At 47.6% G+C, this 27653-nt stretch overlaps 2 protein-coding genes; one reads left to right on the top strand and one right to left on the bottom strand.

The window, feature by feature from the left end:
* Positions 1 to 10694: 10694 nt before the first annotated feature.
* GSTUM_00002812001 (uncharacterized protein) lies at positions 10695 to 14220 on the bottom strand. XM_002836454.2 has 2 exons: positions 14087 to 14220; positions 10695 to 14012 (listed from the first exon to the last, which is right to left on the bottom strand). Exon 2 carries the CDS (start codon positions 14000 to 14002, stop codon positions 11132 to 11134), a length of 2871 nt encoding a protein of 956 aa, XP_002836500.1. The 5' UTR covers positions 14003 to 14012; positions 14087 to 14220; the 3' UTR covers positions 10695 to 11131.
* A 411-nt stretch (positions 14221 to 14631) lies between these two features.
* Positions 14632 to 15912, top strand: GSTUM_00002811001 (uncharacterized protein; the record flags this gene model as incomplete). XM_002836453.2 has 1 exon in its annotated part: positions 14632 to 15912. Exon 1 carries the CDS (start codon positions 15589 to 15591, stop codon positions 15910 to 15912), a length of 324 nt encoding a protein of 107 aa, XP_002836499.1. The 5' UTR covers positions 14632 to 15588.
* Between the last annotated feature and the right edge of the window lie 11741 nt (positions 15913 to 27653).

The following is a 27653-nucleotide window of genomic DNA, read 5'->3' as shown; positions in this document are numbered from 1 at the left end:
TAGGCTTTAAAGGCTCGACCGTTACGTGTGGCGTGAAATGTTGTGGTTTGATTATCCTTCCAACATAGGGAACCAAGGGGCAGGGTTATGTGAGGAAGTGATTGGGCAACGTTTTTCAGGGATTTTTCCTCTCTTTCTCTCTTTTTTTCTTTTTTTTTTCTTTTGTTAGTTTCGCAATTGGTATATTGATATATCATAGAGAAAAGTTTCTGATGTCTTATTATATCCGCGCGAGTTGCAATGCATGCAGGCAATGCAACGATAACGCCACCGAGACCTATCTACAGTATGATGTATGATACAGTATGAGTACTCGGGGGGAGTCCTTAAAACCCTGAAACTGGTGGGTGGCGATCTAGGGATTATTTGGGAGGATCATGTTGTCTGGAAAGAAGTACGAGTACAATGTTACAAAAGTCAAAAACCCCGACCAGCAGCTTTGTAGTTACACCCTTTTGACCACAAGAATCAAGGTTTAGCGGGAGTTTCCATTGTACTTGTATGGCAGACAGTACAAGTATCAATGAACTCGTCTAAAAAATTGTGCTATTTCGGTTTCTGATTCACACATTCTATTTGTTACCGGTATTGCTATGCCGTTCTCAGGATATCATACCTGGTAGCTGCTCCTGGTCGCCCATGGTCTCCAAAAGACCTCCAGTTTCCAAGTTGGTTACATTTGTGCACCCTAGCTGCCAGAGCAAGGTTCTCCCTAGTTTCCAATCTTTGACGACCCCCCAATAACCGGTATTCTCCCTAATACCCCTTGTTTATTCCTTCACATCCATTGAGCTTCATGTATTACCTGAAGCAAGGAATGAAATCTGTGGAACCAGAAGTTCATCCGATATGCGCATTTTCTAAACTTCCCTCGCTAACCCTTTTTCTTCCTCCACACCGATTCATGATTCCATCCGCTCCCTTGCGATGGCCTTGTCCGACTCTGTTTAGGCGGTTATCCGCACCATCATTGGGCTGCTTTTATCCTCCAATTTGCATGGCGGGATTTCACAGGGATTGAGATGAGAAAGGTCAACGGGAAAAACAGTGCGTCATCGGCAGCGAGGCTACAAGAATTGTCAAGGGACGGTACAGTACAGTACACGTATCCGGCAATACCTCTGAGCCGAAAAATTCTCACAAGCAAAAAACGAGAGAAAACTTCAACCTCGTTGTGCGTGAAGTAACAGTGGGTGATCGAGCAAAGGGCGGTTTTACCTGCTCGAAATCCCCAAGCCACCAGGGCGCGACATGTTTGCAGACAATTGCTCAAAAGGATCCTATTCCATCCTCGGTAACCTATACTCCAGCAGAGCACGAGCTCTGTACTCCGCTATTCTCGGATTCAGCACCAAGAATATCGTACAGCTCACAGCCAGCTTCTTCACACCCTTCAACTCCGAAGCGTGGATATTTTTGAGACCAAGAAAGACCGCTGTGCTCCAACCTCGACCAGATCCCATGTAACATCAGAGTCCGACAGAACCCGCCACATAGCCCAGAGAGAGAAATATGAGGTAGATCCTCTCGCCCAAATCTCACCTCCCCTTTGCGCGGCTGCTGCATAATAAAACAAAAATTGTTTATATTTAGCAGAAAAGGTAGCACAATCGAGCTAGCCTACTTACCGCGGGGAATTTCACAAGAACCCCGCACATCTCTGTGCAACCAAGAGCCTGCGAGACATGCACTCCATCCGCCAGCCTTATTTCCATATCCCAGAGATAATAGGACAGCTATTCAACCGTCGACTCTCTCTACAAAATAAGGTTAGTCCTCATGCACTACCCGGTGAGGAATAGCGGCAAGAGCGGAAACAGCGGTTCTACCATCTACCTGTATAGTACAAGGCCACTCCCGAGTCGGCGGCCGGTGCAAGGCAATACGGACGGACAAGGCGGATGCTTGTGGGATAAAATTGATCTCGCCCACACCAATCCTGAGCTCTTCTAACGATGGAGATCAACAAAAGATCGCGCCTCCCTCCTCTTCCTCCTCCTCCTCCTCCTCCTTGTCCGGCCTCCATCGTATCTACTAAATACTCACTAATCATGAGTGCAGGATTGCCAGAAGCCTACAGCGCTGGATTTCCCCATGGTTTCGGGGGCATAAATCGTTCACATACCCTCTTTCCCACATGGGCGCGGCCACTCGTCCCCAATAGTAGCAAGAAGTGTCCGAATATTGGGCGTACAGCCCCCCCCTCTCCCCGGCGAACACAAAGATAGGCAACGGATTGTTGGCGCTATATCCTTCTAATTCCCATTGCCCAGCTGCACCTCCCCCCTTCGCTTGAGACGAGCAATTATTATAGCATCCTCCGAGAGAAAAATCTCAATAGTAAAAAAAAAAAAAAAAAAAAAAAAACATTCCCCTTCCCTCTCCTGCCCCATCGCCACCTCACGGCTGGATACGGGAAAACAAGATCAACGACCCAACCACCAGCCAACTATGATACTAATCCCCGCATCCGGTAGGGAACGGCGTCGATCAATGATCAGAAAAGCATGATCGAAGGAAGGGAGAGACCTGTAAGAAATTCCTCATACATGCACCTTTCGCACGGCTTACTTGGCCGGTCCGGCAAATATCAACTTGTAAACCGGAGCACAGTATAGAGATGCAATAGGACACCAACAATATGGTTGGCCGGTGAATCCAGAACCACCGAGCACCGATTGGAGGGAGCATTTTTTACTTTTTTCTCCTTTTTTTCCTTTTTCCCCCTTCTTCCCCTCTCTCTTCTTCCATCATACAAGTCGCACCCTTCTCTACGGTACGATACAATGAATCCCTCCTTTTTCTATAACGAAACCATTCGATTGAGAATTTACCCCGCCTCCTATCCCAACGAACAAAACTGGAAAAACGCTTCTCTCTTTCCCATCACCATAGGAAGGGGATCCATGACGAAAAAAAACGCCAAGGGCAAAATCCTGAACGCTCTTTGTATAGTAACTCGTTTTATAGCGTATTGTCAGTATGATACAATAGAGTACTCCCCGCCAAGCCGAGTTTTGATCGCGCGAGTATGAGTAAGTACCGTAGGGTACGAACAAAAAAAAAAAAGCTATATACTCGAGTAGTATAGTATAGTATAGTACGGTATAGTATAGAACAATAAGTTACGCCCGATCCCAAGCCAGTGGAACACGGAACAAAGTCCGATCGCCGTTTGAAAGAAAAGCCCACATTAGAAGCACCGGGTAGTACGATAGTCATCCCGTCAGAATGTACTACTATCATAGTATTATACAAGTACCGGTACTATACATGCACCCCCTTAAGCGCCGAGTGAGAATTGATGAATTCCAGATTTTTCTATTTTTTGTAATGACAAATTATATATAACTCGAGTCGGAAGTGGAGTGGTGGCCTATTTTGGCGAGTGACTTGGTGGTACTTCCTACCATGTACTAGTACAACGCCCGTTCTATGCTATTAGGCTCGATGGCCTGGCCTAACCGTCCGTCTCCCAACGACGCAATTCGTTTAGCACTGTACCTGCAGCCTAATGAGGTTTTGTATTTCTGTCTTTTTCACCGAAAAAATAGGGTTGGGTAGTTTCCCGAGGGCAAGGTCAAGATACAGTCTACTCGTACAGGGAGAAGCATGTTACGGAAACGCCAAACTCCCCGGCGGCAGCTTACCGATGTGCTTTACCCAACTATTCCCAGCTTTCTCATTTCCCTTGATTATTTATTCATTTACCGGTATTAGGTTTTATTAGGTAGGCGAGATGGTTCACTTCGCTCGGACTAGCCCGTGAGAAATAAAGTTGTTATATGCGTAAAGCCAGGTTTTGTCGCAGAGAGCAAGGAGGATATAGGCAATGCGATGAAAAGGGTTCCAAAAAAATCAACACTCGTAAAAGCGACGTTCCAGTTGGTCTAGTGGGTCACCGCAGCACTATAGATGTAACGTTATACACGGTGGGGGTTAATAGCAGAACGCGGCCTTCTGCTCGAGTACTGTACTGTACATTAGAGAAGGAAAGGTTGGGCTGAAGGGAGAGAGAGGGAACGTGGAAAATCGGGGAGTGGGGCAAGGAGGAAGAAAGATAAAAAAATAGCCGAAGACCAATTATCGCGAGCCGATGGAAACCCCTCTATCCGTTTGGAAAGTTACACCGAAGTGTCAGAGGCGTGATCGAGGAATTATCCTTTGAAAAGAAAGAGCGAGACAACCGATCAAGTTTTCTGACTTTTTTGACCCGCAGTTCAGAAAATCCATGACCAAAGCGCAATTGATTGAGGAGGTTTGCGGCCCGTTTCGGAAGCGGGGGGGGAGGGGAGGGAGGGAGGGAGGGAGGGAGGGAATGCAGTCTGCCAAATTGATTTTTTTTAGCCAGTGATACACAAAATAATCCAATCTAGAGTACAGTACCGGTACGATACTTGTAGAGAAAATGGGAATGAAATAAATCTCTTACCAAAAAAAAAAAAAAAAAAGGGACCCCGTGCGGCCAGCACATGTTCCCTCATGCCATCAAGTTACACGGCCACGTAGGACGGCAGAGCTCCGCTACTAGCAGATTTGAAAAGTATCCGGACACCTTGGCACGACTATCGCCTCAACCGGCACCAAGGCGTCCGGATACTTTTGAACCCGGCTCGTATATGAATGGCAACACATACGAACCTCGTTCCCAACCAGCCAATGAGAAGAAGGCCGACATCCCTCTACGCCCTAAGACTTTCTTCCCTTGACTTTTTTTTTTCCCATAGGGGAGGAAGAGTAACTCTGTCGTCCAACCCTTGACATGTGGTGGAGACGGTACTGTACGAGTACTTGGGGGGGGACTTGACCGCCAACTCGCACAGTTACGGCAATGGCCATGCGCAATTCTATCAAGTACTCCCGCTTTGTTTAAAGTCGCCTCTTGACACCGCCTAACACGTATCATAGTCAGCACAATGGATAGGTCTCCGTTCCAATATGATATGAGGCTGCATCAGTTTGTTGGGGGCGTGCCGTTATCAAACCCCTACTCCGTAAATATAGAAAATTGCAGTTCCACAGGGGGGGGGGGGGTAGAGAGAGAGAGACCGCGACGGCCCCGATAACTCTACTGTGCCAGCTTCTCTACCGGGAGTGCTAGCTGGCTAGCAATCAAAGAGGTGCAACCCGTAAATTATCTCCACTTCCCAACCGCCGCTGAGTTAATAGTATCCTCATTGTTGGCGCCTCAACATACAGCACGCGGCATTGTTGAACGGGCTTAGGGGAAGGAGGTGTTTCTGCGAGTATGTATATCGGTGTCGGTGTGTGCAGAAGTTCATGTTCCAGGTTGTTAAAACGCACACCGGTTTTTCTTGGAACATCATGCCCAAGTAACTTATAATACGCAGACACGGCCTTATCCCCAGGTAGCTATCTCATACGCATTTCACCACCACACCTGAGACTTGGAACTCGCACACACACGTACCAGTTGTGCGTCTAAAACCGGAAGGATATGGAGCGGAGCTACATCTTACACGCCTAGTATCATAGCCAAGTACAGTATTCACTCCATGTACGAGTAATCCCCCCGCTGTCGTCATGACCATCGATAATTCCGTGTTATTCTTCTTTCAGCAGTGGTCCAACGATTGCTTTGATATCACAATTCATATATCCCCGTTCATGTACCGGTAGGATCACCCACCCACGATAAGTCACTTAGTGATCAATTGTTGGTGCCGATAAATCCTACACTTTGAAGAGAACTCCCTGCAGTTGGCATTTTCCCTGCCTGCCGCCCTGCCAGTCAATGGTGGCCATGCTTTGATTTCCTGGCTGCATATCTGCCCTTTCCACCGCTCCTCCGAATATAGTTAGCAAAGACCATCGTGTCATTATTAAGAGACCGCATGAGGACCTGGACGAAAGTGCCTTATGTGCGGTTTTTCCCTACCCTACTCGTACTCACCCACACACACCTTTTTACCGGCTGCAACCATTATCTTGTGCTCGTCACAAAGCACCTTTTTTTTATCGGAACCACTCTTGTAATCCATGTGCATGCGCGTCGAACGAATGGGCTTTTGAGCTCTTCCCCCCTTCGATTGTAGACACGCCAGTGGGGCGGGAAGTAGGGGGGGACGGGAGGGCGAGAGAAGGGGGGGGGGGTGGAGAAATCATAGGCTGGAGAGTAATGTGCGGTACGGTGTTGGGGTAAGAACACCAGAGGAAGGGGGGGGGATCCGGACAGCTAGTTCATATATTTGATACCGACCGCCATTCTCATCAGGGCTACATATGTAATCTTGGGGCATCTGCCACCCCGCAGGAAGGTGTTTAGTAGTCTCCAATTGTACCTCCTCAACAGAGCTTGATCTAATTCCCCATAGGGCGGTGTAACCCCATAGCTCCGATCAGTATGGAGGGCGATGCGCAGGGCGCATGCCTTTAAGGTCATGTGATTTGATGTGTCTCAGGTTGAGTGATAGGAGGCGGAGATGCCGTGTACTATAATGGAATACTTTGTTACATACATGGGGGTCTGGCAGGAAGTCCGCCATATTGTTGGCACGCTATGTCGGTGTCCAGGGTAAGAAAATGTAAAATATATTTCGAGAGCCATAACCACTAGTCGCTGTTTTTTGCCCCAGTGCAGTAATTGGTAGGTTCCGGCGGTCTACTAGCTCTTGGCCCCGCGCGCTCGTAAATGATCCCAATTACAATTATATTAGGATTCGGCCCCTCGCGTCCAGAAACAGTGACAAGCCACGGGGGGTCATTCCCAGAGTTACTAATATCTCCAGAGCTCAGCTCTATGGGTCCAATGAGAAAGAAAACTGGGGGCCGCTTGGTCGCAACCGCATATCAACTTTCTTCCCATTAAACCCTTCAATTGCTTAAGGAATCCTCCATCAGCTTATTGCGGCATGAGACAATTTAATACCCATAAAACCCATCAGAGATTTCGTACCGATGGAAGAGGACATTTTTAAAAAATGGCTAACCGCCACACTTCTCCAGGTCTGGGCAGGGACGAGGGGGAAATTGGTAAACCTTTCAATAGTAGGCAATTAGCATAGAGAACCCACCCATTGTAATACCCTTAGAATGTAGGATTCAAATCGGCCATCCATACTTACTAACTTACAAGTATGAATTGAAATCGAGATCAGGGTAAGCATTGGCAACTGATTTTCAGCTTCGTGTGTACCGCACAGCATATCCACTTGCGAGCTGTTAGAAGCTAGTTATCGTCAATTGAATCATAATGAGAAATAAGAGTGATCAGCGCATATCTTGAGTACGTTTCCTAATAAATGGAGATGGAGGAGGAAAAAATAAAAAATCCCTTGACGACTAGATAAAGCGTCCAGAACGTGAGTTTCATGTCCAGAGGCCCATGTTACGCCAGTTCCCGCAAAATCCGATGCCACGAAACCATCAATTGTACTTCCCTTCCCTTCCACATTCTAGAGGCCCTTAAGAATATCAAGTTGATACTGCACAGGCAATTTCTCCTCAATTGCCGCCACCATCGCCTTTCCCACCCTAACATTTGGCCTGCCCAAAATCCTCTCCGGGTACGGTACCTTTCTGGCCCGTCTTCCAAGGTATGAGACCGTGTAGTATAGGGACTACCATACATCATTCGCCGGGATGGGTCGGAGGTCTGTCCCCGATATCTGCACGACAGGAGAGGTATGTTGACAGCTATCAACCATAAATAAATATCCCTATAAACCTGCGTCCCCACGGTAACGTAACTTAGCGGTGCTGAGCAAGGTGGAGTGGAGCGGCTGTGTATGCATAGGCAAGTAAAGGTCGGGGGTAGACTTTCGATTCTGGCGAGTACCTAGTTCCCGGCGGGCCGTCTGTTGAAGATGTGTGCGATTGTGCGGAAGGACAGCGTTAGGCCGTTAAGGGATTCAGGGGGGGTGTACGAGTACTCGAGTATCAAGAGAGTCAAGGAAGTTACCCGGCATAAGTATCAATAATCCTCTGATATCCCGAAAGTTTCCAACCACAACTTTACCGGGATATGGCTTAATAAAAGTCGCCGGAAGAAGGCCCCTCTCTAACCCTATTTTCCCTAATCTCCAACCAGAGCAAGATCGCTGGATATAGTAAAATTTCGAATTACCCATGCAGCGCCGGTCCCGAAGTTACTGTATCATCCCATAGTCAAGCCCCAGTATTTTGTCCTTATTATGTAATCAAACAAAATAGCCATCAGAGTGTTGATTTCTAGCACCCGCCCCGCACCAAACCTAATTAATCCGCGCCTAGGTATGGTATGTAAGAAGAGAGCTTTCGTGAGCAGTAAAGCTCCCCTCCATATCAGTAGGCACTGCCTAAATAGTGACCCCCTGTTCAGTTACGATAACATTTGCTGATCCAACAAAAAAAAAAAAAAAAAAAAAAAACTCACAAAGTCAAGCAAGGCTGGGCGAAGAAATCCCAAGGTGTGGGAATAAGGAAAATCTTTGCCAGGGTTCTATTGGTACCACCGTATCCTTAGACATGATGCAGTTCCCTTACCGGTAGTTCCCAGAAGGTATCTGGTGCGAAAACTCAACGTGTGCACTGTATGATACTGGTACTCGCACTTACTGGTAGACGCTACCGCCCTTATGATCGACCGGTCGTTCTGGGCCCAGCTACCGTACCGTATTGTGGTCGAGTATGATAGCTTTGGTACAGGAGATAGCTGTATGATAGCTTACCGTATCCGGGGGTCTTCAATGTCACAATCTTGGCGACAAAGAACAGACCAACATCCACCGAGTTCTCCATATAGAATGCCCATTTTCAACAGGCGGAGGGGGTACTCAACGGACGGTTCTAAAAAACAAAATTCCAAGCCATAAGTTATTAGAGTTCTGGAAGGCGAGCCCAGCCCGGGGATTGGTGCCGGCCCCTTTTTGCCGCCAGTTCGCACTTTTGGTTATCATACCACCCCCCAACAAAGTTTGACCCCCCGTCCTGAGACACGGAAGAAATGAGTTTACTTGTAACATGGGTACTCGTACAGTACCGTACCGGTATTATTCTGCGCTTCAGTAAATTGATCGCCGGTTGTCAACTCCAGAGAGAGAGAGACACTTCTTCTCTCAACCCAGGGAAAAAAAATAAAAGAAATAAAAACCCTTATCGCGTTTCCCCGAATGGGGGGGGGACCGGGTAGAACCGACGCTAAACTGTTGATTGAGCTTCAGCACGATATCTATATCTACCGGCATCGTGCCCTATGGCCTTGTCGAGCGAGTGAGTGGGATAGTTGTATAGAAGAATGACCACAAAGGTGTGCAGCGCGACGAACAGTTCAGAACTGTACTCGAGTACTGTACATGCAGGGCACAGTACATTGAAGCATCGTATGATTTCTCTTAGCGATACGGGCCAGCATCATGCACGGAATCACTGTTCGATGTGATACGGTAACTTTTGAACCACGATTATTATATAACGGGTCATCAGGATTCTTTTTCGTTTTCGACCTCACCCAATCTAAATGGAGCATTCATATCCTTCGACTTATCACGATAGCAAAAAGGCTTACTACCGGTACCGTTGATAAAGCCTTGCATTAGTTGATGATGATGACGATGATGCCGGCGGTATTTGCGGATATCCTATAGGACTTTTCTTTGTCATTTTTGTGCTAATTTCTGTCCACCTGGGGACAACTCGCTTGCGTGAGCTATCGTTCTCACAAAGCGATGAGAAAGCAATATTTTCGTTGGCGTCATTTGAATGCCCATTATGTGCCATGATTCACTATCGTCAGCCCTTGTTCCTCTTAATGAAATAGAAAACTTCCCTTGATCGACTCGACAGTCGTACAGTAGTGCGGGGCCCCAGAAAGCTTAACATACATCTGAAAATCTTGCTAGTTAGCTCCACAGTAGAACCGCTAACTTTGGATCCGGGATCTGGTAGGAGAGCTTCCTGGTATTTCCGGTTGGAACGAAAATTATGTTGCGAGCTCAGATAATAATATTATTATGACCTCCCTCCCAATCCGCGTCGCACTCGTGGGGTCCGCTCTCGCGTACAGTACCGTAAAGTACTCATACAGTACACACAGTACGTAGTAAGCTGAGCAAGTCCCGAGATTGCATCGGTTGTCTCGTGGAATTTTTTCCCAGTCTTCAAATTCTCCTACCAACGCGCGACAAGTTTGTGTGAAGCACGAACAATCTGTGTGATTCGCCGTAGTCTACTGAACAGTACTCGGACCGTGCACAAAAAAGTTTTTACATCACCCCGGAGCGCCCTCTCGCACTTTGTTCTCAGAGAACGCTTCCTGAGAGTTGGCAAGCGAGCCTAGCTAGATTCAAGAGTTGCATACGCACTAGTACGAGTACTGTACATCTAAATGGTATTGATGATGGGTCTGTGGATTCGTTGGTCATATCATGCTAGTTTCAGTGCACGAAGTACCGGTAGGTTTTTTACTCCAAAGAGCTTCGCTCGCTGATAAACTGTGGCCTCGCAAACCCTCCCTCCCTATTATCACAAATAACTCTTCGGAATCTTGTACAAGTACGACATGAAGCGAATACCTTGCTCGTAAAAATTAATGAAAGGAGAGACATCTTCCATTTTACAGGTCCATCCATCCATCCATCCATCTATGACACCCACCACTTTTTTTTGATTCCTATTAGAAAATAAAGAAAGAGGCCATTTTGAAGGTAGGGTAGGAGAAACAAACTGTTTAAACACTCCAGAACTCATTGATGTCACTAGCCCACGAAACCAGCGAGAACTCCAGCTCCCTTCCCCGTGCACCGGCGGGGGGTAAAAAGAAGGATAGAGCATAAAAGTACAGACCACTCGCAATTGGAACCCCGGAGAAGCGAGAAAGCAATTAAAATGGAAAAAAAATGGAGATTACATGGATATCTAAACCGGGACCACCTTTTTTTTTGGAGGAAGGGAGAAAAAAAGTACCTGAGGGGAAAAAAGCAGAACCTAAAAATGTATGGTATATGCACAGCTGCTACCGGACGGATAACAGGAAAAAATAAAAGGCCGCTAACACCAATTTTCGCCAGATGGTAAGGAATATGTAACGAATGAAGTAAGTAAAAATGCTGTAAGACCAAAGGTTCTGCGAGAAGGGAATCTTGGAGAAGAAATCCAACTACAAAATTATCCCGAACACTCGCCTCCAGTATCCTCAACCTTCCAACTTCCAAAGAGCCCTCACAGTCGGAACGCCCTTCTTTCTACGGTTAATTTCAACACGGCCACCGCCGCCCTGTCCATGTCCGATAGCATAAAATGCGCTTTCTTCCCAAAACAGGTTTTCCATCGGAGAATCTTCTTGCCCATCCCAACCTTTGACACTTTCGAATGGACCTTGGCCGTCGTCCCCACCCGTATAGCAAAAGATATTACCGTTCTTGCTCCTGCTGCCAGGGTCTTCCGTTGAGAGCCGTTGAGAAGCTCGGAAGCACCATTTGCGACGCCTCTCCCTCTCTTGGATGATAGCCTTAGCATCATCATATCGCTTCTTCATGCTCTGGTTTCTCACACCGAAATTCTCATGCTCAACGATCAATTTCAGGATATTGAATGGTACGCTCAAGATAATAGTGGAGTAGATTCCCATTATTTGCGATTCCGGATTCGGGGTCGGCTCGAAAGCTGCTTTCGGGAGTTGATTGAGCTCCTTAGGGAACCGACAAAGCTGTTGGCTTGGAGGGGCGTTGCGGTTTAGCCTGAAGTTGAGCGGGAAAGACTGAACCAAGAACTCAATGACGTCCATAAATAGTCGGCTTTTCAGATCCTTATAGGCACCGCTTCCATCTCCTACACTCTCCGATTCCTCCAGGATGAACCCGAGAAGCCTCTCTACCGCACCGCCTTGAAGTTGCATCCCCCACTTTCTAATTCCCCAATTTGCTTTTTGAATGACTCCCGGAATTCCCAACAAGTGACCTGCCGCAAATAACTCAATACTTCTCTCCAACATCCTAACCTCCTCATCCATGGCTGGGCCACCTAGGTGGTCACTGCTACCGGATAAAGCGTTGTCGGTATTGCCGGCAGACGGTTTCACTGCATTGGAGCTTCCACGGGTCCATTCAAGAGTTCTATGCTGTGGATGTGTAGGATCGAGGAATGCATCAAGTTCCCAATCCGAAGCACCATACAGGCTTCTCAAGGCAAGGAGGAAGCTGTCTTCGCTCACGGGCTCGTCGATAGCCTCGAGCGACAATGTGAGTTTACCGTCTAACAAGCGATGATTTCTGAATTCGGATCTATCTTGGGTCTCATTCCCATGCTCCATCTCGTCAGCCCAAGAGGTTTGGGGGGATACCCGATTATGTCCGATCGATGATTCTAGAGCATCGACCTTTTGGAGCGAAATCTGAAGCAAGTCGTGTAACTTGTTTGATCTTGCTAGGATGAACGAGTGTGCATTGTACTGTCGAACTGGGCTAGAACCTCCCATCCCATTTATTACTAACAGAACATCCGCAAGACTCCCATTCAAAAAATACCCTAGGGTATACGACTGAAGCCGCTGGGCTGCTTCGTTATTTGCAGGAGTGAAAACCTCGCTACGGACATGTAATTTGCTACTCTCATGTTGTATGAATGCTCGTTTCTCAGGCTGGGAGGCTGTGTGGACCAGTTCCTGGTGGATAGGAGTGTGAGAACGTTGGTCGTGAGGCTGTCCGCTATCATTTATATCAATGTCAGCTCCATCGTCGGAATCAGACGGAGCAATGAATGATATATTTCGAAGACGAGGATTATAGTCACAGATGCTAGACTGCCTTGGCTTAGCCGTCTGTGGTTTGGTGAATGCACTGCTGTCCTGTGGCTGGCTATGAAGGAGAGTCTGTTCTGTAGGCTGAGCCAAAGGAGAATAGGAATGTTGGGGGGCATGGGAGAGTCCTGGAGGAATAGGAAAAGGATGAGTCGGTGTAAAGGGCGTTTGCGGATTTGTACTACTACCGACCTCCGAAGTATGGCCAGAGGTTTCCATTGCTCCTTGAGACTGGAAAGGAGGCATCGGAGGTAGCAATGATCCTGTATTTGGGGGCGTGATGTTCCCGGAGAAAGGATACTGTGCGGGATAAAACATTGGAGGTTGATTTTGAGCGTGTAGGAAAAAATGGGGATGATGTGGAATTGGCCCACTGGAGGGTGGCGGCCCAAAGGATGAATATTGAGAACTATGTGGCGGCATATCATGGCTAGCGAATTGGTGAAAATGTCTGTTAGGTTGAAAACTGCTCGTATGTGTACCCTCGTAAAATTGGGGTTGCTGATTGGGGGAAAACCTTGAGTGCTGAGCAAAAGCCTGATCGGGAATATCAGACTTGTGACCGCTCGAAAACAGAAATTCAGACCGCCCACCATTTGGGATTGGTCCGTGCTCGGCTCCTGGTTGATGCAAATTTTCATGTTCGGATTGAGTGGCTTGGCCGTTTGATTCAATATCAGGGCCAGGAAGGGCGGTTTGTTGGGATGAAGATTGCTGTAGGGGTAAACCTACGTGCGAGGACGATCCTGGTAGGCCACATGCTACAGACTGCTCAGCAGAAGAGACTCCAGTTGTACTAGGAGGAGTTTGTAACTGTTGCACATTATCAGACGGTGGCATAATACGTGACTGTGATGTAGCCAATTCGTCGCGGTTAACGTTAAGAGATGATGCGTCGGGGTCTATGGTAACAACTTGATAAGTCTTCTTAGGTGCCGAATATTCTTCTCCTTCCCTACCCCCAGCCAATACGATGGCAGCTGTGTCCCTCGGTAGCGGCGTTCCAGGAATACCGGGTTTCAGAGGAAGACTAGCGTGCCCTTGGAGCCCGGCCGGGGAAGGCGTGGAAGCTGTGCTCGCGCCACGGCCAATACCTTGCGCAGGGAACTTCTTCGGTCTAGGACCCATGGGAAGAGCCGGGGGAATAACGGCAGTAATTGATCTACGGACAGGTGCTTGGGCAGGCGTGGGTCTAGGAGGGAGTGATGCCGGGGGGGTTGAAGACGAGGGGGGAGAAGGCTTAGGAGGGGTCGGAGGAAGCTTTTCCATGATGAGACTCCTACAATTCTTAGATGGATATTTGCTGACGAGGTGCGGAAGGAAAGGAGGAAGGAAAGGAATCTGACAACTAACCGAAATAAACCTGGCAGCGAGCAATGCTGGGTTTAGCGACGCCTACGGCAAGTAGGCTGGAGCGAGTGTCAGGGACGATGATGGGAGGTGGGGTGTCGATATCGATAAGAGAGGCGGTGGTTGAGAGGAAGGGAAGGGAGGGGTTGGAGAGCTGTGACGAGGCTTGAGGAGGGGCTCTGCGCACTTTGGAAAATGGCCTGGGGGTTGTTGGTTGCAAACAGAAGGAAAGGGAAAAAAAGAAAAAAAAGGCCAGAGAATTACATCATGGGTTTTCGCACTCAGGAGAAAACGAGGGAACTTAGACTACTTGTAGAGACTTTTTTCCACCATGGGATGATTCCATCTACACATTTTCCCTCTCTGGATCTAAAGTGGATTGACATTCGGTAAGAATTCTGTGAAGTCGGACCTTTGGGTCATCCTTGGCATGTTATAATGCCAAGACACTGTGGGCCTAACGCCGACACGACAACAACACCACTTGGTGGCAAAGTATCATACTTTTGCATGTATTTGTCCGCCTCGCAACGGTAATGGATTGTTGGCAGCGGAGCGCTTGTCTCTAATCGAAGAATCATGTATTTACGTTCAGCGATAGGATTTCTCATAAGTCTACTTTTGTATAAACTTAACTCAATAGTTTGGTCGATGCTTTCCTCCAAACGACCGAGGAAGATTGTCAGTCTAGCAACCTCATCGGGCGTCGCACTCTCAAAAAACCACCGCCGCTACTCGTATTATAGGTCACTTGGAGCTTTCGCCCATCTTGTCAGAAACTAGCAAAAAAAAAAAGCAGTATGATACCCGGATGGGAATCGAGCATTACTGTATGATACCTGGAATCAATTAGGAGATTCGGGAGTCATCCTCCTCGATCGTTACCAAAAACCCACGCGAAATAGTGGTGAAACTTACAAAAAATGCATAGACGATGGAGGGAGCAAGACCTTTCTGCATCCCGAGTGGTAGGAAGAGCATGCACGTAGAGTTCATAGCACACGAGAATATTCAAGTATAGGGGGGGGGAGCTTCGTAGGGATTATTATATCGCCAATTCCGGTCACAGGAAGCCCAAGGCTATGATAATTCATCATGGTTCGTCACTCGGGATCGGGTCATCTTTCGCTTCCAAGGTCCTCCGTCGCTGAATCCCTAGGCTCTATGATACTTGACCCCTCGACTTCTTTGCCGTGTTCAAAATATCGATCACTGTTTCCTCACTTTGGATTATAATTTATTAATGCAGAGGGGCCGAATACCGTTATGAATGAGCATTTCGTCGACTGCGTCTACCGGCTGGTTCAGTTCCTGGTATAGCCGGACGGCTGGGGCATATACAAAAAGTCCTCGCCCTTTTCATCCTCTTTTCCCGCTCCTTGGATTAAGATCATGATTTAAGGCTGGCACACTCTAGAGAGAGGTTGGTACTCAACTCCCTCTCTCAGCTCGGAAACGTCTACTTCTTATAGTGCTAGCGATAAAAGTATAGCACATTGTGGTACATGCTTTACCCCGAATTTCGAGGATATCCGAGCATCCCGGAACCAAGGATCTGGGATTTTTCGGTGGCCCTGGGACCGAGGTATTGTATCCGGATACCGATGAAATTGGCGAGTGGGTGGGCGGCGGAGTGCTGGGTGCTTGAATTGGCCAGTAGTGTTGCCTGCCGCCGCCTAGAGAACGCCCCCAAAAATGTCTTGTCTTGGGCTTCCATATTAGTTTCCGAAGCAGTGCGATTTCCTTACTCAATACACGGTGATATTACGCAAGAAAATTTAAATCAGAGTTGCATTATAATGGCTGATCCTCCCCCCTTTTTTCTTTAAAAAGCGGAACCCTGGTAAACGAGTCCTTCTTTTTTCTCAAACATTTTTTATGATCTTCGTGATGATTCCCAATTCCCCACAACGAACCCATTTATTACCTCTGCTCTAACTGGTGCGTAAAGATTAAAACGATTGGTTTAACTTTGGATATGGGTTAGCTTCGATTGATCGCTCAGGTTTAACGCCACCCATCATTTACAGGCTGGCTGTGTGATTGGTATGGAGTGGTGCAGGAGTCTTAGAGTCAGCTTTGGGGGTTCATCGAGGTCACTAATCTTATTCATGTATTAGTATATTAAAACCATTAGAAGCAGAAGGATTATTTAGAGTTATTAATTTATGATCAAAATTTAAAGTAATTAAAGAATGGAAACCAGCACTGGGCCATGGGGTCTGGCATTTCCTCAACTTCCGGAATGTATTAGAGCCCGATGCTAAACTATTGGCCAGATAACATTTGCCCAATTATATTCTAGGAGAGGATAGGTCGCAAAAACAGACTCATGTCTTCATGAAGCCCCGATACGAGAAGCGATTCACTTCATGGAAGATCTATCTCCCGGGGCCGACAGCTAGAGAGACAAAATAGAGGAAGTAATATGTTACAAGGAGGAGAGAAGCTAAATTCGGACTGCGTAGTCATACCATTAAAGCACCGTACTCGCAGGAAAACATAGACAACGAGAAGGAATAGGAACGAAAAGAAACACCTAAACGGCAGAGTATCAAAACAAACCCAATGACAAGAATGACAAGAAAACTAGAAATACGCTGCTTCCCAAAGACGCCCAACGAGCTAACGCCAACATTAATCGCAAAGAAATCAAGCCGTTCTATCTATCCCAGAAGCCTCCAGGAAATATTCATATCCACCAACGCGCCAAATCATATACGTATTCCGCTCTAGACACTCGGTTTCCTTACGCTGCGTTCCGGGCTTTTGCTAGGATCCAGCGGCTTGTTGTGAACTAGCCTGTGGTGTTGCCGCATGTTGTCTCTTCGGGAAAAACCCTTCGTTCCCTTCCGTGCACAGCTTGGAAACGGGCAGTCATATTGCGGCTTCCCGTGGGCATCTCGGTAGTGCCGTTGGAGCTTGTGAAGGTGACTGAAGATCTTACTGCAGTCCGGTTTTAGACACGGATGTTGCTCTCTATCCTCGGGTGAACTGCGCGGAACAGGTGATCTAGGTTTGGGTTAATCAGGGAAGGTGGTCAGGATATCTCGAAGAACCCACCTTGCTGGGCTAGGAGATGACGAGTCCGGTTCATTCTCGTAGTATTGTCTTGGGTTGGAAGAGCGGTCGGGGTCGAGAACCCGGGAGTCTTCGTGCAGGCCAGTGGTATAGCTAGCGTTCGAGTGTTGGAGGGGCGGTCGATTGGGATCAAATTGCTGACGCTGGTTGGCGATGTTTATGGGCTCCATAAGAGAAGATAGTAACACGGCGGCCGGGTTAGATGTCAATGCTCCTCCCGAATTATACCTTGCTGTGAACCAAGAACAGAGTGTTGGGGAGGAGTTGGGTGGAAACTTCGGAGAAGGTGACGCTAGCATTGGATGGGTCGGGAGGCTCACTTAAAGTGCGCGGTGTGCTTAGATATGTTGGCTGTCTGTGTGGGAAGAGGGGCAAGAGGGGGTAGTGTTATACTTATTTCACAAAAGAGCTAACGGTCCACAGTACCACCCTAAAAACTACTAGGTTGTCAATTCCAGTCTAAGTTAAGCTGGGTTCATGCGAAGCCGTTACGAGATACTTTTTGCGTTTGCTTACTATGGATTAATTCCGGACCGCACCTTACGAGGGTGGGAAGAGTTGAGCTATTCTGTTCTCAAAGCCAACATGACATTGAAGAAGCCTCTTTTGAGTTTTGCCTTCGCCGCCTAGGCTTCCCTCGGCGTCCGGGTATTCGCCACATCTAAGTACAGTACGGCACTACAGTAATGCTGGATGCGCCTTCTTACTCCCTCTATCTATCGGAGCACTATACCACACCAGAAAGTGCATGCACCAAAGCAATGATGCAAAGGTAATGCAAGATACTACCAGTTAACGAGTGGGGGAAGTGTCTATGATTTCCACTCCTCACCCAATCTTCTGCCAATGAAGTCAAAAACCAACTGTCCAAAAATGACGGAGTGTGCGGTTCAAGGCATGATGGCTAAAGCAAGTCTAGGTAAAGCATATTTTTTCCTACTTCTATCAGTTTTGGGCTTTGCGGCCTGCAGCGCCGATACCCATTGACGTTTTTAATGTTTGACAAAGGAATGGAGGGGGGGGGGGGAATGCCAAAAGTTATCGATTGGAGCCACTGAATACTGCGCCTAAATGCAAAACGTGGGTCATGACATGGGGCACGGAAGTGGGAGCGTGATCTCTAGTATACGTATACCAAGCTTTTCAGCGCATGCATCATTATCTCTCGTCAAAGTTTGGATCTACTAACTTGTGATAAGAAGTGTGCCCATCGGGACAGAGGCGTGGGGTTCTGCAGAGGCAGCAAGATGGTTCCACTGCTTGAGTACAAGTACTCGTACTTGCTGTTAGAACATACTCGAGTACAGTACAAGCGCGGGATCTCCTGTGTGAGTGTCGAAATTTTATTTGATACCATTGTCTAACGGGTAAGTCACTTACAAACAATTTAACCCCTGGGTTGGCTATTTACCCGGGAATTTTTGTTCAAGCCGCGCCATTGAGCATCTGCGTGGGACGACCCTTTATTGGAAGAAGAAGTACAGTACATTTGCATGGATGGCAAAACCGAGACCTCACCCCGCGTCAACTCCACCATTATCTCCAACTATGATATCTTAACATTTCCCCGTATAATCCGTCAAGGTGGGAACCGGGGCCAAGCAAGAAATCCCAACCAACCACCCTCTAACCGAGGGGAGAGAGGGTTGAACAACAGAAAAAGTACCGTATTTCGTCCGGCACTCTATAGGAGCCTGGGCGCTTACCCGTTGTAATTCAGCCCACTGCCCACACGAGTGATTATTGATGATGGTAAAAAAGAAAATAATTTCGAAAAGAGACAGCAGGATGACAAACCCACCGCAACAGATGGACCCTGGGTCTCGTAATCCGCCAACGCAGATTCTAGGTGTGCAAAAGGGGCACACAAAAAAGTAAATCTGAATCGATAAACGGGAAGATCGGAGGAAATTTAACTCTTGGTGTTTAACTTATCTGCGAAAGACGTTAACAAAACAAGCCAACCCATAGAATACCACTAGCCCACCAGGGCAGACATTCTGATCCCCAGCCGAGCAGGGACTCGCTGCCCGGGTGCATCGATGGGCAATCATATTTTTGTCGCTTGAGGATCGGACAAGTAAGTTCCTTCCATGCTCCTCGTGGTCTCGTCACAAAAGAGAGAAAAGAAAAGCAAAAAAAAAACAAAAAAAAAAACAAAGGAACCTGGTAGCACCTATGTGTACGAGCGGCTCAACATCCATTGTCTCTTCCTGATGCGGGGCTCCCACGAGAGGTCATAAATCACCGGAAACTCTTTTAGGATTATATGCGAATTGAGCTATCATCGAGAGACGTATTTAGGTCTGGGTGCGGTCTGGGCATGCACTTTGGTGACACGTAGCATTTAGAGCAACCTTACCATCGGTAGGGAGAAGGGCAGGAGTGAGAGATCCGGGATTTTCCTCTATGTGAATCGCTGGACATCAAGGATACTAATTCGGTCCTCCTGGCAGTTAGACAGTGAGGAAATGTAAATGACTCTACAGATTCAAATGAGAAGTGAACGTGGTTTTCACGTGGAAGTGGGGGGGCACAAGTGTTTGTAAACCGGGATATACACCTCTGCATTTCTATGAGGACACGAATGACTTGCCATCTCGAGGATATTACGTAGTGAGGGGGAAATTGAATTCGGTATCAGCCATTGATTTTAGGTTCATGGGCAATTTTTATTCTCCCTGGAGGCATCCCCGCCATTGGACCCCGAAATGGCCCTTGTTTCCCCCGGTGCCCATTTCTGGATCAACCATTGAAGCTCGCTATGGCGGTTGCTGTTGCATTTTTATATCGGCAACCTATCAACAACTCACCACTCTCGGGTGGCATCCGGGAGGCGACACTATTCGTAAGAGGCCACCCCCAACATCGGCTACACCATGACTCCAAAATTTCGTGTTGGAATCGCTCGCATACATCATCCCATCCCCAGCTCTCAAAAAAGGCGCCAACATCGCCCATAGCGCAGAGGTGGGAAAGGAGCAAACCCAAGAAAACTACTGGGCGGAATAATCTTTTGGCCTTCCAATCAATTGGAAAAACTTTCAACTCAACTAGCAAATGAGCCCATGATGAGCAATTTCAACGGGAGCCCACGCTCAGAAAGAAGCTGGCAATGATCTGCCGAGGATTCTTGAGTGGGATCTCGTTTCTCTACCCTTAAAGGGGGTATTATAGAGGGAGGACTTCCAATGAGGCTCTAAGCCACTAATGGGTTCAATCTGCCGTTACCGCAAGGGTTTTCCTTTCCCCATGATGTGGACCAAGCTTATCCAGCCTTGCCAACATAGGGGTCGCTGCTGGATCTACTCGAGTATCATACCGGTATGATAGCATTCTCTTCGTCCCCACAAGTGCTTTACCCTACCACACCTTTTGTAACCCTGCCATGACAGGCCAACGGCCCTCGGTTAACAACTCATATTTATCTACAAGCGAAAGGATTATGTGCAACGTTACACCCAGATTGACAGTTCTCGAGTATGATACGGGTTGTGCTAACAGAGTCTGATATTACCGAGGTATCTCGATGCACCCAGCCTCCAGGGGGGCACCTTGGGACCCCTTGCGATGTCGGTAACTCCACCAGTGGGTACTCGAGTACTAGTGCTCGATCATATTCAGTCAGGAGGGCGAGGTCGTCTCAGTGTGCTTTTCGCCGAGCCGCAACTAGTGCACCTTCTGCCACAAGATTGCATTTGCGAGCTGGAAACGGTCGTCATCCGTCGCCTATTTTTTATTCGAGAAATCCGAATCCCGAGATGAAGCTTCTGGTTTCTTGGCATGCGCGAATGGAATTTGTATGGAGGGGCGGATCGAAATTTGGAAGCAAATACGTGCTCAATGACCCTGGACCCTCTTTCCAAGATCCTTCTTCTCATGTGGCATGTCGAATAAAGAGGGCACGGCAATCAGCAACCTGCTAGAATAAATCACCGCTTATTGGCTTTCTATTTCTGGGTACCATCTGCCCCGAGGTAGTGATCTGGACTTTTCTTGGTTTTTTTCAAATAATGTAATCCTTCGAGATGATTAGCGGATTCTAGAGACTCGTAATATAAGAAACCTATGTAAGCGCGAGGTTGAAAGGATCGCGGTTGGGTTGACGGACAGTTTGGCACAGCACAAGCGCGGTAGCCAGTACCGTACCACAGATAGACTAGTCTGAAGCAACTCAAGGATCTTGGCAGGATGATTGAAAGGCTGCTGACTGGCCTGGAGCACTCCTTACTGGACTTACAGTACGGGTACTGTACCACGGGGACTCGTTAAATCCACCATCGGATCGTCACTAACTTATACTAGAACCGTAATAGGCTTATCAGAATAGGTTAAAAAAAATCCCAAACACCAGTTAATGATATCCAGCAGGCTCATCATACCCAAGCAATACCCCGACTGGAACTCACTATTCCTTCTCTGGGTGATTTTTTCTCTCCAATCAGAGATACTCGAGTACGACGGTCCCCACAAGATCAAACTGCCCAAGGGGTACTCGAGCAACTTAGCATATCACATAATAACCCCACAGCGCACCCAGAGCTCGTTCGGTCATGTAGGAGTACTGTACTAGTGCTGTACGTGGTAACTCCCTAGCGCGTCAAGCGAGCATTTCGCACTTCGTATCTGAAAACCCGACCACACTCATGACCCCTTTAGGAGACATATGGCGGGGTTTTAATGACCAGAAGGACCACAAGGGATGAGTCGAAGCGCTCCTCCGCCCCAACCCATTCTGGATTCAGTTGGCTTAGGTTTCATCTGGGCCGCCAACTTTCGATAAGCGCTAGGACAAATGGGTGCATTTGTCTGGCTGTGTGCGCTGATTTTTAGGGCTGGCCGCCTGGCAGCTACTCGAGTACGAGTATGATACAGCGAAAAAACAACCCCCCCTCCCGAGTGCGCTGAAAGGACACAAGGCGTGCTATTGTAGAATCCAGACTGGAAGCTGGAGCCAACCGACTTAACCATGGCTAGGTGATCATGTCGACTCCTTATGCTCCCAAGAAAAGAATGAATCACCTTTCTTTCTTTTCTCTTTCGATGGACGTTTGGGATCAGATATGATGTTTGCAACCCTGCTCTTCCAATTGTCTACTCGAGTATGATACGGCGCTGACGTCCTCCATCCCCCAAGTAGGGTTGCCGGGATGAGGGCCTTTATGGCTAGTTTTTATCTGCGATTGTGCCGCCCCTCTCTCAGCGCGATTCCATACTGTTAAATCCTTGTCAAGACGTTGATCCGGTATCATACTAAGGTCAACCTAGGTTACAATTGGAATTTTGGGGGAAGTCTCTTGTCGATCACCATCCGTACTTTTTATTCTCCGGGCTGGTTTAAGCACAATTTTTAATCTTTGAAAGATACATGAAAGGATCCGGAGGATTAGTTTCCCCTTAAGAATGGGCTCCCTCTTGGAGTAAGCATTATAAAGCAACAGCCTTTCCATAGCATCCCTTGCATCCTATGAGGCATGGAAAGGCAATTATGGAGATTTTATAGGGCGAACTCTAGGGACTACGCACCGCAGCCCAGCATGAAATGACGAGATCGGCGGCCACACCCCTTCAAGGAACGATATCTCCAACCTACTTATTTCGGCGTTTTACCTCCTCCTCCCGCTCCAAAATGCTGCTTCCTTCAGCGAACCGAATAGCAAAGGAAGACATAATGCTACGAGCCCCAGGACAAGCCGACGGAGCCCCACAGGGGAGTTACAACTCCCCGATGCAGAAGGTCGGCGCATTAATGTCGACCCGCACCATCTCGCCCTAATTCCGGGGATTTTTTTTTTTTTTGAAAAAAAAAACATTAAATTATACTCCTTTACAGGATTGCATGAGTGACAGGATACCGTATGGCTATATTGACTAATACTCTTGTTCTTTCTTCTCAGCATTCTATGTTCCCCGATAACACTTTTATTGTGCCTTGCTTGTAGTGTCTCCCCTAAGCCGGCCCAGGTCTCTCTTTTTCCCAATCACAGGGCGGATTGGAGGAGCCGGATACGGGTGTTCATGATCGGGGTGAGTGGCGGGGGAGTGCTCGGGGATGAATACTCGAGTATGTGGAAAACGCGAAGATTAGAATGATAAGAGAGACATTTTTCCACCTAAATTTCTGCCTGCTTTCCTACCGCCTTTCTCCACGTATGATTTTTACACCTATCACCAGTCTCGCTTCCAAAGTTATCCGTATGTGCGCCTCTATCCTCTCCATTTACCATCCTACTTCTATCTATGTTTTACGTATCCAGCCACTGTGTGGAAAGCCTGTCCAATAATTTTCGTCTCTATGGCTTTTTATTTATGAGCGCTGATGCAGAGGATACTGCGCCTTGAAGGGTGAGCGAGCCGGGAGTGTGACCGGAATATTTGAGCATCTGCTTGCGCTTGTACCTGAGTGTCCTGTGAGAGAGTTCGACTGGGTTTTTTTTTTCCTTCTGTTTCATTACCTCTGCGTCTCTACCATCTATATCCCAAGTCTAGTGCTGGTTCTATTACACACTACTCAACCAGAGGCTCAAAATAAGTCACGAGTGATGGAATGGTACAATAGCACCAACACTGATCAAGTTTATATCCCGACCACCTGGAAGCCGGAACGAGCCCCCACTACTGCAACATCCCTGAACATCCCAATCCCATCACCTCCACTACCTGGTTCATGGGAAACACAATTACCAGCAAAAAAAAGGAAAGGACACACCCCCGGTAAAGAATGGTGCGAATTTGATAGTCCATAACCCCTCACTACCGGAATACTGGTATCGCATCGGTAGAGGTTGCCTCAATATGAATTTACCGGTAAATTACCCAGCGGAGCCAGATGACAAACTATCCGCCAGCCCGGTAGGATGTTCCGACTGACTAGCCTGGTCAGGAGCAAAACCCATCAACCAAATCCCGAGAATTGGACTACCGGTACCCGACTGACTAATTCTCTCCCAAAGGTTTGGCCTCCCGTAGTTCTCTGAACCCTGCTCTTGGGTACTCGAGTCCGCACATTGAATCGATATATACGGTACCCAATTGCCGAGTTAGTATAGTGAAAGCATTTTCAGCAGTGAAGTTCAGCGCTTCCGGTGGAGAATTGGGTATAACAGTTTCACTGCTTCCTCTGTTGTTTGAGTTTCCTATCTGCTGACGGAATCTCAACAGAAGTATCCTGGTTTTTTTTTTTTTTTTTTTTGGAATTATGATAGATCGCCGTCTCCTAGGTGAATCAGAGAAGAGAAGAAAAAGCCCCTCCGCCTATCTAATACCGGAACAATGTCATCATTGTCGTGGATTACTAGAATCTCGAAAGTCAACACTTTACCGCCTTCAATTCGCCGCCGGGACACTTTCGTGGAGCAAGAACGTTCAGGAAGGCTGTGGACAACGAGCTCGACGATTTGGAGCTGCAGGGGCGGCCGAGAGGACGATGGGGGCAGGAAGCGACTCGAGCAGCATTCCGAACACGGCGAACGGCCGAAGAGCTGCCGGTGATGGAAAAAGGAATGCTGTGATACATGGCAGAATCTTAGGGCATTATATCATACCTAGATACCTCCGGCTCTCCGGCTCAGCCAACGGAGCAAATTGCGTTATTCTCTGATTCGGGTATGATACAATAAACCCCTCCTGGTTTAATCAAATCACGGCACTCGAACAGCTATCGAATCGAGAAGGAGTAATAGTCATGCAAGCCTCTTCGAACTTCGGCCGTACCTGCATGCCCCATGAGCTCGCCGTTATTCTCATCCCGTATTCACCAGCGGGGCAGGGTAGAGTAGCTATCAACCAAAGCAATGGAAAACTACTACAGATAAATTACAGACGAGACATTCCAATCCCTCCCAGAGCCAGATCTTTACCGGTTCCCAGTTATTGATGTGGGGCATCGGCCTGTTGAGATATCTCTCTCACCCGCTCCCGATGTGAAAAATAAGGTGTTGAAACCGAACATCCATCCCGTTCGGAAGGACATCTGTTGATCTATCAATCATCAACTCCCCAGAATTACACAACGTCGACCCAGAGGCGAAGAACGACGATTTACCCACGTCGAAAAATTCAAGAGCACTTTCTTTCTTTCATTCTTTCTTTCTAGAACCCACCCCACCGCAACAGAAAAACCACCGTCGCACACCCGAGTTCCCCCCACCCCCGATACGGTAAAGCTCCAACGGCAGAACATCTACGATACCGGTATCCCAACACTCCTCGGACAACCCACAATACTCTACCCGGCCGCTGCACCACCGCGAGTTTCAGCTTCAGCCGAGGCTATACAAGCTCCTGAGAAGCTGTACTGTACAGTAGAGTGCCCTCGGGACCACTCTTATGCGATTTATATCCCTCTACGCTTTCCCGAAGCATTACCGTTACACAACAGCACCGTACTGTACTTTGTACATAGCAATGCAGGAAGTGATAAGAACCTAGTACGAATACAAATAGCAGAGCAGTCTGCAGCACTCAAGTATCACACTGTACAGTACTGTCGTTTTTGTAGAGTTTCTCCGCGTCCAAATAAAATCTTTCTCCATGAGCGATTCCAAAAGTACCAAACGTTCTTGTATTTCTCCATACATACAATTCTGTACTTTGACCGAGAATTTTTGGAAAACCATTGTTTTTTTGCGCGGTGGGGTTCGCTGTTACGCGGATAACTTATGGAGGACGTGAATGACCGGACAGCAAGGAATTAGAGGTGTCAAAGCTTCTTGCTTGATAGAGCAATCTCCCCCCCCCCCATACCAAACCCATCCTTCCATTTCCCGTGAGGGTATGATAGAACTGTCAGGTCTCCAGAATCCCCGGCTGTCCGGTCGCCCATGTCCATTCCCGGGCACCACTTCTACTATAGCACCGGAGGGGTACCATAATAAACTGCACTGGGAAGTCCACCGGAGAGACTTGTGGTAAGGGTGTTGCAGCCCCTCTTACAATACACAGGTGTATGATAGTGGAAATGCTCGACCCAGGGGGCTTAAAATAATTCCTTGCTGTGTGGTTTGATCATTGCCCACCAAAATAGGTGTGGACAGCAAGGCTTCAAATATATGTTTCTTTTTTTTTTTTTGCTTGCCATCGTCATAGCTATATAGTTCAAAAACATGCCCTAACAATGGATTTCACGTTTCTCACTCGGCTTGAGCGTTACCAGGGTTTTCAGGATACAGCTAGCGAATACTACGTCTTTTCGTACAGTACAGTACAGGACAGGACAGGACCGGATAGCCCTACGAAACATAGCATCTAGGGGGAAATCACAGGGATACTATAGGAATACAAGCAGCCTCATCATCTAAGTCCAGTATTGGCGACGAAGCCGAAATAAATTTATTTCCATAGGAGCAAGAACGGAATATCACACTCCATTAAACCATCCATGAATAGTCTAGTCGACAATAAAACCCCCGATCGCTCTGATTACCAAGTCTCCCACACAAAACACCCCCTCGCTCCCCCACCATCTTATGAGCCTCTGTCTAGCACTGCTCGTATCAAGCGGCCGAGTTTTCCAGAGCCATGACCGTACTGAGACACTGCAGAGCAGATTGAGAGTATCGCTGTCATTGCTGTATTTCCCACGATAGTCCAGAACCACCACCTGTTCGAATTATCCCACTGTTGAACCAGCAGTCCAATGTCAAAAAAGGCTGAAGCAAGTCCAAGGGAGCAATCCCGAAAACCTCTCATGTATACCAAGACATATACGAGAAGAAAGAGAGTATTAGCTACGGCGATCTCACAGACTCTCTCTCGGCAGGTGAACTATTGACACTTGGGTTAGAGAACTCCAAACACATTCCTGAAAGGGTCTTCTCGTACATCGAGAGCAATGTTCCAAGGGAGCATGTAAACTGTGAGGATAAGTGGAAGGGAAAGGACAGCAAGCCTATCAATATATCTAAAGTCGTCCGTATCGACTAGCCAATCTCTATCCTCCTGGTTCCCCTGGTTCTCTTGGTCTGGTGCATCTTCCGGTTCATGCCGATACCGCCCCCCGATCACCCCCTCATGATCCACCCCACACCCAACGCAAAGCTGGATAAAATTGAGAAATAAGGTTAATTCGCCCCACTTAAAGAGAGAGTGAATCGACAGGAAAGCCCAAATCAATAAAAGGATATTGTGCCTTCACACCGCATTAATCTGGAGGGCTCCGTAAAAAACTGAGGGTGACAAACAAGGTGAAGAATATTCCCAGATGGGCAGCCTTTTGACACCTCGCTCTCGGGTTGCCTGTGCCATGGTTAGTACATGATTTCCAAGAGAAACTGATAGAGCTCTTCACCTGAAGCACAGAAAAATCCGGAGAGGTATTTCATTTGGAAAAAGAGCAGAACGAACCAATAAATAATGACGAATTCATGCCTAATAGTAAACCACGTTGGGTTCTCGTCACTGATCTCCTGGTGCATGTTAGTTTGGTGGTAATTGATGATTGCAATAATTACATTTCTTGAGGTTATTTCCGCGATTATCGCGCCTTGGA

Source organism: Tuber melanosporum (assembly GCF_000151645.1).
Source record: "Tuber melanosporum whole genome shotgun sequence assembly, scaffold_147, strain Mel28".
Taxonomy (NCBI): Eukaryota; Fungi; Ascomycota; class Pezizomycetes; order Pezizales; family Tuberaceae; genus Tuber; species Tuber melanosporum.
Note: the sequence above shows the minus strand (reverse complement) of the source record. Positions and strands in the feature narration are given on the sequence as shown.

What these genes read in the sequence shown, in the direction of transcription:
- GSTUM_00002812001 (XM_002836454.2), bottom strand. Translation starts at nt 14,002, where the DNA reads ATGGAAAAGCTTCCTCCGACCCCTCCTAAGCCTTCTCCCCCCTCGTCT.